Source organism: Myotis daubentonii, chromosome 18 (genome assembly GCF_963259705.1).
Source record: "Myotis daubentonii chromosome 18, mMyoDau2.1, whole genome shotgun sequence".
Lineage (NCBI taxonomy): Eukaryota > Metazoa > Chordata > Mammalia > Chiroptera > Vespertilionidae > Myotis > Myotis daubentonii.
The window spans coordinates 24,774,455-24,789,505 of record NC_081857.1 but is presented as its reverse complement, the minus strand read 5'-3'; the positions used below and the strand labels follow the sequence as shown (position 1 = coordinate 24,789,505).

General features: G+C 49.4%; 1 protein-coding gene and 1 long non-coding RNA gene across 2 annotated transcripts in view; one reads left to right on the top strand and one right to left on the bottom strand.

Moving 5' to 3' along the window:
- Positions 1 to 15,051, top strand: part of TNN (tenascin N) — a 41,049-nt gene that overhangs the window by 10,354 nt on the left and 15,644 nt on the right. Inside the window, exons 4-11 of the mRNA XM_059674296.1 lie at positions 364 to 627; positions 4,087 to 4,272; positions 5,544 to 5,633; positions 6,098 to 6,361; positions 8,417 to 8,680; positions 9,307 to 9,570; positions 10,166 to 10,429; positions 11,532 to 11,795. Coding sequence (XP_059530279.1) covers positions 364 to 627; positions 4,087 to 4,272; positions 5,544 to 5,633; positions 6,098 to 6,361; positions 8,417 to 8,680; positions 9,307 to 9,570; positions 10,166 to 10,429; positions 11,532 to 11,795 — 1,860 coding nt within the window. The remainder of the gene's footprint in view (positions 1 to 363; positions 628 to 4,086; positions 4,273 to 5,543; positions 5,634 to 6,097; positions 6,362 to 8,416; positions 8,681 to 9,306; positions 9,571 to 10,165; positions 10,430 to 11,531; positions 11,796 to 15,051) is intronic.
- Positions 11,789 to 15,051, bottom strand: part of LOC132220775 (uncharacterized) — an 8,706-nt gene continuing 5,443 nt past the window's right edge. The window contains exons 2-3 of the long non-coding RNA XR_009449863.1: positions 14,771 to 14,850; positions 11,789 to 11,915 (exon numbers count right to left, since the gene is read on the bottom strand). This is a non-coding gene — a long non-coding RNA (uncharacterized LOC132220775). The remainder of the gene's footprint in view (positions 11,916 to 14,770; positions 14,851 to 15,051) is intronic.

Here is a 15,051-nt window from a genome sequence, read left to right as displayed (position 1 = left end):
GGAGCCCACAACCCAGGCATGTGCTCTTGACCTGGAATCTAACGGAGACCTCCTGGTTCATAGGTAGATGCTCAACCACTGAGCCACACCAGCTGGGCCTGAGAATTTGCATGTTTAACAAGTTCCCAGGTGATGCTGATGCTAGTTTGAGGACCATTGGTCTTAGGTGATGTGTGCGTGTATGTGTGCGTGTATGTGTGTGTGTGTGTGTGTGTGTGTGTGTGTGTGTGTCAGAGGTCCATCAGATGTATCTTCCACACCCACACCTGTTAATGGTAGTGTATAGTAGGTGCGCAACCAGTACTAACTGTGTTCTACCCCTCTTTCCTCACCTTCTCCATCCTGTTCCTGCTCCCCACACAGTGGTCGCCCCCCAGGGCCTGCAGCTGCTCAAGAGCACGGAGGAGTCCCTGCTGGTGAGCTGGGAGCCCTCCAGCGAGGTGGACCACTACCTCCTCAGCTACCACCCCCTGGGCAGGGAGCCCTCCCAGAAGCAGATACAGGTGCCCAAGGAGCAAAACACCTACGACATCCTTGGTTTGCTGCCTGGGACCAAGTATATAGTCACCCTGCACAACGTGAAGAAAGGGGTCCCCAGCAGCCCCCAGCACCTGCTGGCCACCACAGGTAAGGGAGCAGCCCGGTGCCCAGGTTGCCCAGGAGAGGTGCCGTTTCGAACGTTTTCCTGCATTGGTCCCTGCCAGTCCCCTTCCAAGCTGTCCCCTGATTTGGGGCTGAAACACAGCTGCTGCAATCCTAGCTTCCGGAGGAAGTCTCAGTTCTGGCTCCCTGCTTTCTGCTCACAAAATATTGGGTCCTCCTGGATGGTGACAGAACCTGCTGAATTGTGGGACCCAAGGGGTCTTCTCCCCCTGATTGCCCTGCACCCACACACAAGCAGCCACACACCTGCATCCCCAGGTCCTCACTGAGCCTCTGAGACCACTCAGCAGGTTGAAGTTGGGACAAGTGAGGATCTTCTGAGCCACCTGTTAGATTTCTCTCAGCAGGAAAGAAGGGGAAGAAATAGGTCATTGAAGAAAGTGTAATGAAAAGGTTATTTACGGAGGTGGAGGTGTAGGCGGGGTTTGGATGGTCTAACACCCTAGGGCCAGCATCAGTGGGGATCCACCCCAGGCTGAAGGGGCAGGAGGTGGGAGTTGGTACTGGGACCCAGAGAGCTGGGAGAGCCTGTCCAACGAGTTGCTTGAGGTAAAGGGAGGCAGGCGGTCCACTGTGTCCCCCGGAAGGGATGAAGCAGACCTCTCTTGCCCTCCGATCTTCTTGTGACTCTCACTGGTGGAACCCAACCAGAAGCCAGGGGGCAAGGGAACCTGGCTAACACAGGTCATAGAGGTCGTAATCTGGGAGACAGAGCAGGATGGGGGTTGTCTGGAGGGACAAGCGGAGTCTACAGGGCACCACCAAACGCTACGAAAATGTTTGCAAGGGCCAGCATCGCTACTTACTCTTCAGAAATTCTCCTGAAAGGACTTAAAGCTGCTTAGACATCAAGGGCTTGGGGAAACCTTGTTGTTTGAGTGGTTATGATGCATTCCTTCACTCCACATATTTTATTGAACATCTACTGTGTGCCAGGCACTGTTCTAGATGCTGATAAAAATGAGCTGCCTCCAGCCTTCCCTAAACTCCTGGGGAGAGATCCAGGGAGACCCAGATGGATGGGCCTTTGGCACACTGTGTCTTTGCAGAACATCTGGCTGCCTGTCCTCTTTGGTGGTGGGGCAGGGGTGGCTCAGTGCTGCAAAGGGCCGTGAGGGGCTTGTCATCCCGGGAGCACAATGTGTGAATGCCTTTGTCAACACCCTCCAGCCAATGACCCCTCTTGGAACATCCCTGTAGTTGAACAAGTTGCATTTATCAACTGTTGCAGCAGGGGGAGAACGCACGCATTGGGTGACGGTGGGCATATTAGTTGGAGAGTGTCAGAGAGACTGGTATAGAATGTGGGCTGTGTTTGGTGGTTTGGAAGGATTCGGGGAAGCATGCTGTCAGGAAGTGGGATGATTCTATGATTGGCATCTTTTGATTCTTACCTAGAAAGGGGTAACCCAGAGGGAGGCTAAAGCTGTGATTGCCACAGAAGCAGCAGTCACTTAGGAGAGAGGTTTGTTTGGTCTCTTTGTGGTTTGGACATTGTTCATGGTTTTGCCTGTGTTCAGACATGCTCACGAATGGTCTTGTTTTGGTCTTGACCTGTCATGGCTGCAGAGTGACTTGTCTGATATTGACGTTATGTTCAATGGGAGAACACAAGGCCTACGTGTGCGAGCCAGGCCGGCTCCCAGCTCTCAGCGGCTCTTTCCTCCTCCCCGCTCTGTCACTGCCTCTGCCTTCAGACAGAACAGACAGACATCTGTTCTGATGTCTTAGCAGCCCCTCTTGGCTCCTTGCTCTGGGGACTTGTAAAATGTGGCTGGGAAGCTTGTCTTTCTGTCCAATCCTATTCAAGGTAAACCCATTCTCATTTGCTCCTCAGGGGAGCCTCAGTCAGAGAGATGCTCGACCCCTAAGGATCGTGCACATTGTCATCACATCCCTGCCGTTTCGTCTGTGAGCTGAGGACCTCCTTCACCACTCCCGCCCTGCTCCTTCAAGGGACTGCGTGGGGAGGGGAGGAGAGCCTGCAGGCTAGGCAGGCAGGTGGGAGCCGGGGTGGGGGTGCCTCAGAGGGAAGGCTCTGGAGGCTCTTTGTCTCTAACACAGTGAACCACAAGTATTCAGAGCCGAGGGGCCTTGAGACCACTGAGCAAACTGCCCACTCACAGATTCTCTTTCCCACGTCCTTGACAGGGGGCCCGTCAGCTGGGGTGGGAGCACCAGCAAGGCAGGGAAGGTGGGGTTGGGACTGAGAAAGGGGGCAAGGCTGAGAGTCTGGGGACTTGTCTCCCAGGCAGGCTCATCAGCTTGGGGTCTGGCGATTGGAATTCAAAGTGCCCCTAAGACCCCAACCCCTCTTCACCACTACCCACAGTTCTTCCCTTAGAGCCACTTTGGCGATCCATTCTTTTGTGTTAATCATTAAATTCTTTTCTTTTCTGAATGGAGGGGTAAAGATCTAGCCATTCACACTTTCCTATGAATGAGTGTGTACAATGCCCGCCCCTGCCCCTGCCCTGTCACAGGATGGACAGGGTGGGCAGCCAAGGATACCTGGGACTTGGTGAAGGTGCTAAAGTTTGGTCAAAGGTGCAGGAAGGTACTCAGAAGGACCAAGTTAAAGTTCGCCTACTTTATAGTTTTGCCTCGGGTTAATCTTCCAGGAGCATTTGGGAGGCTGAGGAAGGAGGGGGTTGTGGTATCAGCGTTACACTCCAGAACATTCGAAATGCATCCCGAACTTACATGTGTGTGTGTGTGGGGGTGGGGGGGGCCTCTGATCCAGGGCGAGTCATGGGGGCATGGGCTCTGCAGCTATAGGCTGAGTGAGTGTTCAGGTCAGAACTGGCTGAACCCTGAGCCGAGTGGATGAGAGGGCTGCGTGGTCCGGATGGGATGGGGTGGGATGGGATGGGGTGGAGTGGGGTGGGGTGGGGTGGAGGGTGGGGTGGCATGGGGTGGGATGGCATGGGGTGGGGTGGGGTGGGGAGGGGTGGGATGGGATGGGGTGGGGTGGGGATGGGTGGGGTGGGGTAGAGGGTGGGGTGCGGTGGGGTGGGATGGGATGGAGTGGGGTGGGGAGGGGTGGGGTGGGGTGGGAAGGGGTGGGATGGGGTGGGGTGGGGTAGAGGGTGGGGTGCGGTGGGGTGGGATGGGATGGAGTGGGGTGGGGAGGGGTGGGGTGAGGTGGAGGGTTGGGTGGGGTGGGATGGGATGGGGTGGGATGGGGTGGGACGGGCACTGGAGGCTTTCCCTGAACAGAGTCCATCCTCCGCCGGGTGCACACCAATAGTTTCTTTGCTGCCTGGTGGTCCTAGGACACCTGTTGAGGACTGTGTGCAGGGCTGCAGCCTGCTCGCTGTATGTCAAGAAAGGGAGCTGAGCTGGTAGCCAGGGGCCTGGCACGGAGCTGCCGGCCCTCCCTCCTCTTCACTGCCTTCTCCTGCCGTCCTGCCTCTGCCCTAGATCTTGCTGTGCTTGGCACCGCGTGGGTGACAGATGAGACGGAGAACTCCCTGGACGTGGAGTGGGAGAACCCCCCAACCGAGGTGGATTATTACAAGCTGCTGTACAGCCCCCTGACGGGGCAGGAGGTGGCCGAGGTCACGGTGCCCAAGAGCAACCACCCCAAGAGCCGATATGACATCACGGGTAAGAGCCAGCACTGGGATGGGAGGGTTTGCTGTGGATGCTGAGGTGGGGACAGCGTGTGCACAGCGGGTCCTGGGGCCTTAGGAATCCCTTGAACCCTGACCCCGGAAACTCCCAGATGTGAGCCCACTCTGGAAGCCCGAGGACTCTGCTCCAGCATCCCAGAGCGACTCCAGAACCTCAGAGTAACTCCAGAATCCCAGAGCCCCTGCTTAACAGATGACTCATCCGACATGCTCATCCCGTGTCTCACCCAGTCTGTCTCGGGGATATGAGAGCGCACAGACTTTCCTTTTGGAAGAATGTGTGTGTGTGTTGTGTGTGTGAGAGAGAGATAAAAAGAGCGAGAGAGAGAGAGAGAGAGAGAGAGAGAGAGAGAGAGAGAGAGAGAGGAAGGGAAGGGAAGGGAAGGGAAGGGAAGGGAAGGGAAGGGAAGGGAAGGGAAGGGAAGGGAAGGGAAGGGAAGGGAAGGGAAGGGAAAGAAATTGATGGAGATAATTTTTTTCAGCATAATCCATGGAAGGAGTTGCTGGGTGGCTGGGCTCGGGGAGGTCCTGTCCCAGATGCCTAATCTAATGCTGTGAGAACAGGAAATCAGAGGCTGCTAGGGGAACAGACCATGCAGGGCTGGGTTATGTGTGTGACACCAGCGCCCTTTTTAAGAAAAGTAGTAAGGCAGTCATGAATACCCAATTCATCACATGGCTCCAGCTGGGGTCTGCTCCGTCTGCTCCGAGTTCCATGTTGAGTGGCCGTCTTGGGGCCCCCACTGTGCAGTGAAAACCAGGGTCTCGCTCACACTGCTTTTTGCCTGCATTTGCCACCAGAGTCTGAGAGTTTGTGCCATGAGGAACAATCATTCAAGTTGATGCTACAGAGAAATAACATAAGGCAGAGAAAAGAAATAAAAGGGGGGGGGGGTGGAATTAGGTTAATTATTACAGCGAGAAGGAAAGAAACATTTGAGGAAAAGGATTGTTAGGGGCAGAAAAAGATTGGGCTGTAAATACACTGGGAAGTCAGTGCTCGGTGGTGCACTGTGTGTGTGGGGGGGGGGAGGGGACGGGAAGCTCCCTCTCACCCCTCTGCCCCATCCCCACTGAAGGATAAGCCCCCCCTTGGTGCTCGGTGCTGGGGCCCCACTGGTCCTGCATCTGTTTACCTGCCTTACGTGGATTAGTCTGTGGGTGGGAAATCCTGGCCGGGGCACAGTGCTGGGGTCCTGGCTCCTGAGCCAGTACTCAAACCCAGCACTGGCTGCTTGTTTCCAGGTCTGCAGCCCGGGATGGACTATAAGATCACAATTGTCCCCATGCGAGGAGACCTGGAGGGCAGGCCAATCTTCCTGAATGGCAGGACAGGTAAGAACTGCCTGGAAGCACCGGGAGCTTTTCTCAGGTTTGTCTTCTGATGTTTTTCTCAGCTGACTCCCATCTGGGCAAAACTCTGGGATTTGTGTGTAGAGATAGTCTATCTTTGTGTCTACCTTTGTGTCCTGAAGTCTGTTTTGGGGGGCAAAGGGCTGTTGGATTCAGATTGCAGAAACCTTTCATATCACACTTATAAAATTTACTATTATTATTATTATTATTATTATTATTATTATTATTATTATTAAAGGGCTTATCTTGCCCCTCTTGAGGCTGTCTCTCAGCGGAGGGTTCAAGCAGAGGCCAGGGTCCACCTGTCTCGGGTGGTGGAGACAACCTTTTGCATGTGTAAACTGTGGAACCAGGTCACCCGGAGGAACTAGATCTTGAGCATCCGTGATCTTGACCAGCCAAATGGCTTCTCTAATTTTTCTTTTTCACATATTTTTATGAAGAAATTGACGGCCCAACCAATGTGGTCACTGATCGAGTGACTGAAGACATGGCGGTGGTGTCCTGGGAACCCGTCCAGGCTGTCATCGACAAGTACATGGTGCGCTATACCTCCGCCGACGGGCAGTCCTGGGACACAGCGGTGCCCAGGGAGCAGAGCAGCGCAGTCCTCGCGGGCCTGACGCCGGGGGAGGCATACAGAGTCCACGTGTGGGCCGAGCGGGGCGGCCAGGAGAGCAAGAAGGCCAACACCACGGCCCTGACAGGTATGGACGGAGCAGGATCCTCGCGTCAGGGGGTGAAGCATCCGTCTTATATAAAAACTGCTGTTTGAAATTTTAACCCTGCTATTTCTGGTAAATGTTTGCTGGCTTAAATAATAAGGAAAATAAGACTACTCCCATTTCAGAGAGGCCATTAAACCTTCTCCAGATGAAATTATCAGTGCTGGCGTCAGGCCAAGCCTTGGTCGAGGTCTCAAAGCGCCAGCACATAGGGCCCTTTAAGAACCTGCAAAGGAGCCGAACCGGTTTGGCTCAGTGGATAGAGCATTGGCCTGCAGACTGAGGGGTCCCGGGTTCGATTCCGGTCAAGGGCATGTACCTTGGTTGCGGGCACATCCCCAGTGGGGGGTGTGCAGGAGGCAGCTGATCCATCTCTCTCATCGATGTTTCTAACTCTCTATCCCTCTCCCATCTTCTCTGTAAAAAATCAATAAAAATATATTTTAAAAAAAGAACCTGCAAAAGGAACTGGAAAAACCCCATATTGGGGAAGGGAGACAAAGAGGATAAGATAGTATAAATACAGGAAACTTCCTGTGTGATTTCACCCAGAATTTGAGAGGCATTTTCCTCTGGGCCCGCGAGTAATAATAATAAATGTAACTCCATCTCTCTTAAGCGTTGCTTGGTTCTTCTCCGGTTTTTCTGTAACAGGAGGACGCTGACTTTTGAATCAGGAGGCCGGTGTCCATCAGCTGTAGCTCTTTTCTTTGTAAGGGTTGGGGTGGGGCTTGCAGAAGCAATTTCAAATTGCATAATTATGATTTTTTTTTCATTTTTAAACCTCAAACAAAAGAGACCAGTCTTTTTATTTGATATAGAAGGTCACACTTATTTGGGTTGGAATTCCATATGCAGCTCCCTCAGAGAAGGGTAACTTACTTTCTAATTTTCATTTTTTGGTTGTGAAAACTCAAAACATTTGGAAGTTGAATGCTCGTCACAGTTTGCAGTGAAGGTACAGGGACTTCGCATGTGAACTGGAGCTCCCTTTTGGTGTGGGGATGGTTCGTGTCCTGACTCAACACTCACCAAACTACCGATTCCGCCCTGGGGCTCTCAGAAGCCATGAGCTCTCCATACTCCACCCAGTGCTCTGCTTAGTTCTGGCCGGTGTCCCGAGATTGCCTGGCATACCCAGGACATTCTTTCCGCTTATACCCTCCTCGGCACTATCCCTGGGTTCCCAGAAGCTGGATCCTAGAGAACACTCGAGGCTTCCAGCACTTGACAGGAAATCATGGAGAGAGATTCTAACCCAGGTTAATCACATATACGCCCAACAGATTCTACAAGTAGGGTTATTTCTATCAGCACAGACCTCAAATGCCATCAGTTAGTCTTCTTTTTTTGACCACAGACATAATGTTTTTGTTTGTTTTCTAATGTGTTTTTTTTAATTGATTTTTAGAGAGAAAAGAAGAGGGAGAGAAAGATAGAAACACCAATGAAGAAAGAGAATCATTGATCGGCTGCCTCCTGCACACCCTACACTGGGAATCGAGCTTGCAACCTGGCCATGTACCCTGACTGGGAATTGAACCTTGACTTCCTGGTTCATAGGTTGATGCTCAATCACTGAGTCATGCTGGCCAGTTGGCATAATGTTTGCAGTGGAAAGAACTGGCAGCTCCTATTTCCAGGATAATTTTCTTCCCCAAAACAATATTAGAGCAGATGTTGAGATTTATTGAAGTAGAATTTCTTTCAGGTATAAGGAGTTGGAAACTGAAAGAGCGTTTTCTATAAATTCAGTGGAAAGGAGAAAAAGACCAATTCTTTTTATCCAAAGGCAACTTGTGGAAAAAGTTTACAAAGTTGAGACTTTATGGTGGCTTTGTCTGCACACCCTACTTCTCATGAAATGCAATTAGACCATTCTTGAAATTTCAGACCACTTGTTTAATTAAACCCTCAAGTTATCTCAATCATTTGCATTTAACAGACTCTGAAATTTATCAAGGTCATCATTTGGGCAACCTGGCCTTTCACGAGCCAGAGAGTTGCTAAATGCTGCACTCTTTTCTTCTCTTAAAGAAATTGACAGCCCCCAAAACCTGGTGACCGACCGGGTAACAGAGACCACGGCCACCATCTCCTGGGAGCCAGTGCAGGCCATCATCGACAGGTACATGGTGCGCTACACCTCCGCCGATGGAGACACCAGGGAGGTCCCGGTGGGGAAGGAGCAGAGCAGCACCGTCCTGACGGGCCTGAGGCCGGGCGTGGAGTACACGGTCCACGTGTGGGCCCAGAAGGGGGACCGGGAGAGCCAGAAGGCCGACACCAAGGCCCCGACAGGTAACAAGAGCGGTGGTCAGTTGGAATTGAATTTTGAGCACATGGTACCAAAAGACATGGCCTGAGTTGAGAGACTTTGCAAAGCAGGTCTTAACGCTCAAACAGGACAGTGAGTCTAGTGCTTATCTCCGTGAGCTGCTCTTTCCGGCAGCTCTGAGCTGGTCATAAAAGCCTCTACCTACTAGAAGAGAGACATAAAGTTGTTCAGTAGCAGTGTTTTTAGCAGACTCAGCGGAGACGTTCAGAGGATGTGGCCATTGCAGTGCTGGTGGTAGTACTTTCAGAATGATCACCTGTAAAGTAGCCCTTGATAAACTATAAATTAGGTACCCTGAATGCCATGGCAGATGTATGATGGATTGTTTTGGTGTGCCATAATGTTGCAAAGAAGACATCATTGGTGGGAGCTGAAAGCCAAGAAAGTATGTCAGGTTTATAATGAGTGGTCCTCTGGAATTGAGAACGAGGGGTGACCTTTGCCCTCGACTCCCTCTCAGGGAGAGACTCAGAATGGGAATATCATTCCTTGTGCCAACAAAGCTCCAGACGATGAAATCATGGAGATGGGTTGGTGGGTATCTTTACCGTGACTTCAAAGCTTAAACTTTCCTAAATATTTGCTTAAGAAATCGACAGCCCAACAAACCTGGTGACCGACCGGGTGACGGAGACCACGGCCACCATCTCCTGGGAGCCGGTGCAGGCCGTCATCGACAGGTACATGGTGCGCTACACCTCCGCCGATGGAGACACCAGGGAGGTTCCTGTGGGGAAGGAGCAGAGCAGCACCGTCCTGACAGGCCTGAGGCCAGGCATGGAGTACACGGTCCACGTGTGGGCCCAGAAGGGGGACCGGGAGAGCAGGAAGGCCGACACCAAGGCCCCGACAGGTAATAGAGAGTTGTTCTTCGGCTTCATACTTTGTTCTTGTAAAGATAAATGGTGATCAGTCCCCTCCACCCACTGTTCCTCCCATTGTGTATTTCCTTTGTGATCAGTCACTAAATTATTTCTTCTTGAAAGGGAAAAATAGAAAGAGGCTTATATGTTAGGATCTGTGAGCTAAGTACTTTTGGGCAATGGCTTTTTCTGTGATCTCTTTGGAACAAGAAGGGTTATTGTTTTCTTGGTGAACAAGTCCTCCTGAGCACTTTGTGCCTTGTTCTGAGGATCCTACGGTTAAAGTAATATTCAAGAAGAGTTCATACTTTTTAAATATTTTCATCTCTGTTCCCTGCCCCCTCTGCTCTGTCTCTGGGCTAGAAGCCAGCTCCTCTGACTCTGTGTTTGGGCCTCATTCTACTGTGCTGCCTTCTTGAAGATCCAAGAGTCCAGCCATGCACAGAAGGTCTCTGTTCATGACACAACTGAAAACCTGCGTATGGGACGGGGAACCTTAAGAACAGGAATCTGTCTCACCCCAAGCAACATGCCATGAGATCTCAGTCTGCTAATAGTGTTTATTGATCAGCATTTTCCTTTCAGACATTGACAGCCCCCAAAACCTGGTGACCGACCAGGTGACGGAGACCACGGCCACCATCTCCTGGGAGCCAGTGCAGGCCATCATTGACAGGTACATGGTGCGCTACACCTCCGCCGATGGAGACACCAGGGAGGTTCCTGTGGGGAAGGAGCAGAGCAGCACCGTCTTGACAGGCCTGAGGCCAGGCATGGAGTACACGGTCCACGTGTGGGCCCAGAAGGGGAACCGGGAGAGCCAGAAGGCTGACACCAGGGCCCCGACAGGTAAGGGAGCATTGCTCTTGGGGAATGTAAGACCTGTCACACTAAGTGTATGGGTGGTTAATTTTTTTTTTCATCCCTGACACTGGTCGAATCCATGATTTATGGAGAGAAGAATGGTGTCCCGTTATAACGGACTGTACCCATTCCCTTTTACCTGCTTTCCTTACAAGTCAGGGCCTCATGGCTGTTTCCAAGCAACGATTTGCCATGATGGGCACATTGAGCCACAGGAATCTTCTGTTGTGGACCGTGTTGAGGGTCCCCTACTGAGTTTGTGAGTGGGAACAGAAAAGGAAGACCCAATGTTGTTTATATTAATATGTTGAAAATTTAACTTCAAAAAGTAGACTTTATATCTACCAGAGCAAGTTGATGTTTGTGGTTTGCTTTACCGTGAATGAACAATATGATGATTCTGGCTTTGAGAATAAGGGTAACTTCTATGTTATATTCCTATCCTATGAGAAAGAGATGAATGACCATATTTCTGTATGGAGATTTAACTAGCAAACTAGTGTTCTGAGTGAATCTATGATATTATAAAGAACATTAAAACTAGGTTTTAATTTTTGCCGATTCGTTTAGCAATACGGATTGAGCACTTTCCATTTGCCCTGTCCTCTATTAGGCAGTGAGAGCCCTGAGGGTTTAGGACACATCCCTCTTCCTCTAGGAGCTTCTGTGTGTGCCTTGCTATTAGAATATTCTTGTATGAAATGGGAGGTCTTCATTGATAGGATGCTAGAAATGATATTATTAGCTGCTGTGAGCAAAGCCTGTGTCTTCCTTTAGACCTGACGCTCTAACTAACACCATTGTGTGTACAGGGTGGGAGTGTGACATACGCTTACTAAATGAGTAAAGAAATTTGTTTTGCTAAACTCTTAGTAGAGGTAATGGCATAGATTTTCAGAGTTTGGTCTACTGTGCTTTCTCCTTGAGGAGCCAAAGTCTATCTGGGAAGAGAAGATATATGTCCAGGAAGGAGTTAGAGCATATGAAATGGAAAAACCACAAAATATGAACATGTTTCGCCCCAAGCAAAATAGCCACTAGTTTGATCCATTAATAGTGCATAGTGATCAGCATTTTTTATTTCTAGACATTGACAGCCCTCAAAACCTGGTGACTATCCGGGTGACAGAGACCACGGCCACCATCTCCTGGGAGCCAGTGCAGGCCATCATTGATAGGTACATGGTGCGCTACACCTCCGCCGATGGAGACACCAAGGAGGTTCCGGTGGGGAAGGAGCAGAGCAGCACCGTCCTGACAGGCCTGAGGCCAGGCATGGAGTACACGGTCCACGTGTGGGCCCAGAATGGGGACCGGGAGAGCCAGAAGGCCAACACCAAGGCCTCGACAGGTAACAGCAGGGAGGAGAAAAACAAACTAGGGTCATCACTATGGAATGATCTGTTGGGATCTGTGATGAGGGACTCTGGTGTGTTTTAGGAGAGTTTACTGTTAAAAAAACTTCATTTACCTAAAGAAAAAACAGAGCAATCTCATGAATATCTTTAAACTCTTTCCCAAAGCCTGTGTTATTAACCACTGTGCTACTCAGTTATAGGCAATTATAGAGAACAAGTTAAACCAATATAAAATTTTTACACCACTGGATTAAAGAAGTGTTCTGTGGCAAGATATTTTATGTAGGTTTGACTTAATAGATGGTGTGTAGTTTGAAAGAACAAGTATTGTCCATGACAACTGGAGCTCTATGTTCATTTCTACATGAATTAAATTTTCTAAGTGCCAGGCTTGAGATATAGTGGTGAACAAAACAAATATGATTCCTTTATATGATTCTAATTATCTTGAAATCCAGTGGGAAAGATGGACCATCAGCAAACAAACAAATTTCTATTGTAAATTATAAGTTCTGTGAAGGACATGAACATGGTGTAGGTATAAAGAATGACAGGGTAGGGATATTTCTTGGATGGTATGGAGTAATAGTTAATAATGTTGACAGAAATATCCAAACAACAGTTGCTTAAATAAGAAATAAGTTCATCTCTTTCTTGTGGAATGGTCAGAGTGCAAGTTGGCCAGGGCTGGTATGGCAGAGGACCCAGGTTCCTTCCATATTGTTGCTCAGTCATCCTTCAGGAGTTGCCTTCATCTATATTGTCATCAGATAACCTCACTCCAGCTGTGGAAGGGGGATGAGGAAAGGAAAGGACATGACAGGAACATTGTAGGTGTCAGTTTTTCTCACATCCCATTGGTCAAATCCAAACTCCAGACATGGTGCCAGACCTTAAGACAAGGGAAGCTGGGAAATGAAGCCTTTTACTGGATGGCCACATGCCAAATGTAAACTTCTTTTATACTGTCCTTTCTAACCTACATGTGGTTATATTACATTTTAATGAATTAAAACTAGAATAAAAAATATTTCCTCAGTTGGACTAGCCACATTTCAAATGATCAATAGCCACATGTGACTAATGGCTACTAAATTGGACAATGTAGATAAAAGAGTATTTCCATCAGTACAGAGAGATCTTTGGATAGTATGCTTGTAGAAGGAGAGGAGAATGGATAGTGGGGAAAACTAGACATTTCTGGCCAAGGGAACAGTATGTGCGATGGCTCTAAGCTGCAACAGCATGCAATGCTGAAGAACTGAGTGGCTATTGGTGTTGCTGGAGCATGGAGGGCGAGAAAGAAAGTGGCCCAAGATGAGGTGAAAAGAGGCAAGAAGCAGATCACACAGGACCACATGCTATATTTATTGGAAGAGTGACATGATGTGATATTCATTTTAAAAAGGTTATTCAGACCATAGTGTGAAGAATGAATGAAAGAGATGGCAGGTGGAAGTGGAAAGAGTAGTAAAGAGGCTATGGTAAAAGTCTGGTGAGAGACGATGATGATTGGCACACGGGTGATGGCAGTAAGGTAGAGAAATGGGGATCTCTGGGCACATATTTTGGAGGTGATGACAGGATGTGTTGATGGGTGAGATGTGGGGCAGGATGAAAATGAGGGATGAAGTATGATCTGTGTTGGGGCATCATTTTCTGAGGGGTAGATGGCTTTGGGGAGGAACATGAAGATGTTTAGATATGTAAGCTTGGATACTTGTGACCTATTTTGGTTAATTGAGTGATTTATTTTTTGATTCCACACATATTCATTGAGTGTCTAATACCGGCCAGGCACTGTGGTAGATAAGCAATTGTAGATATAGGTGGGGGCTCAGAATTGATGTTGGGGAGCCAGAAGCTTTCAGTTGGTATTTACAGTTGTGGGTATGGGTGAGATCACCTAGGGCAGTGGTCAGCAAACCGCAGCTTACGAGCCACATGTGGCTCTTTGGTCCCTTGAGTGTGGCTCTTCCACAAAATACCACGTGCGGGCGTGCACATACAGTGCGATTGAAACTTCGTGGCCCATGCGCAGAAGTCAGTTTTCAGAAAGGAGATAGATGAAACAAGTATACAAGACGAATGTGGATGGGAGAGTTGGAAGGGGTTGACCTCAGCAAACGTACCTCAATCAGATTGAGGACGTTTTTAGCAAAGGCCAGCTTAGTAGTACCCTAATTAAGTTAATAACAATGTACCTACCTATATAGTTTAAGTTTAAAAAATTTGGCTCGCAAAAGAAATTTCAATCGTTGTACTGTTGATATTTGGCTCTGTTGACTAATGAGTTTGCCGACCACTGACCTAGGGAGGCGTGTAGAGGAGACTTTGGTGCCCAACAGTTTCAGGTGCTGATGGAGGAGGCTCCGAGGATGAGTCAGGGCGTTGGGAAACCAGGGGAGGGTACAGTCATGGAAGCCCAGACATGGGAGTGTTTCACGAAGGGGAGTGCGGATCAGCTCTGCCAGACACTGCTTAGAAGTCAGGTGAGGATGCTGTTCACTGGACTTGGCCACGTGGAAGTTGTTGGTGACCTAGACGTACAGTTTTAGTGATGGGATGTGGAAAAGTGTGGGGCTTCGTTGAGGAGTGATGGGAGGTGAGACGTGAAGGCGTGTAGTCCTCCTGAGAAGTCTGTAGGTTAAGGGGTGCAGAGGATGGGAGTCCTAGAGCTTGCTTGTCTAGAAGCGATGGCGGCAGAGAAGAGACTGATGGTACAGGAGAGAGGGTACGTGAATAGGAGCAAAGGCCTTGAGAAGGTGGTGGGCTCCCAGTTCAGAATGAACAGGGCTTTTACACAAGAAAAAAATTGTTGTCTTGGTTTTAACACAAGAAAACAGTAGGCCCTTGGACAAGTCTTTCATTTCTCTGGGCTGCCATTCTCTCTCCTCTTATTAGACAAGAAAGTTGGAAGATATGACTTCTCAGCTCTCAAATTCTGAGAAACAAGTTAACTACATACCATGAGGATAGTGAAGGAAGTTGTTTCAATAGAATTTGGGGCAACTCCTCTTGCTGCTCAGGTGACTTCCATTGTTATTCCTGTGGGAACCAGAAGAAAATTTCCATATTGGTAAACTCGATTAACATCTAATTCCTCGCCCTGACTGGTTTGGCTCAGTGGATAGAGCGTCGGCCTGCAGGCTGAAGGGTCCCAGGTTCGATTCCGGTCAAGGGCATGTACCTTGGTTGTAGGTACATCCCCAGTAGGGGGTGTGCAGGAAGCAGCTGATCGATGTTTCT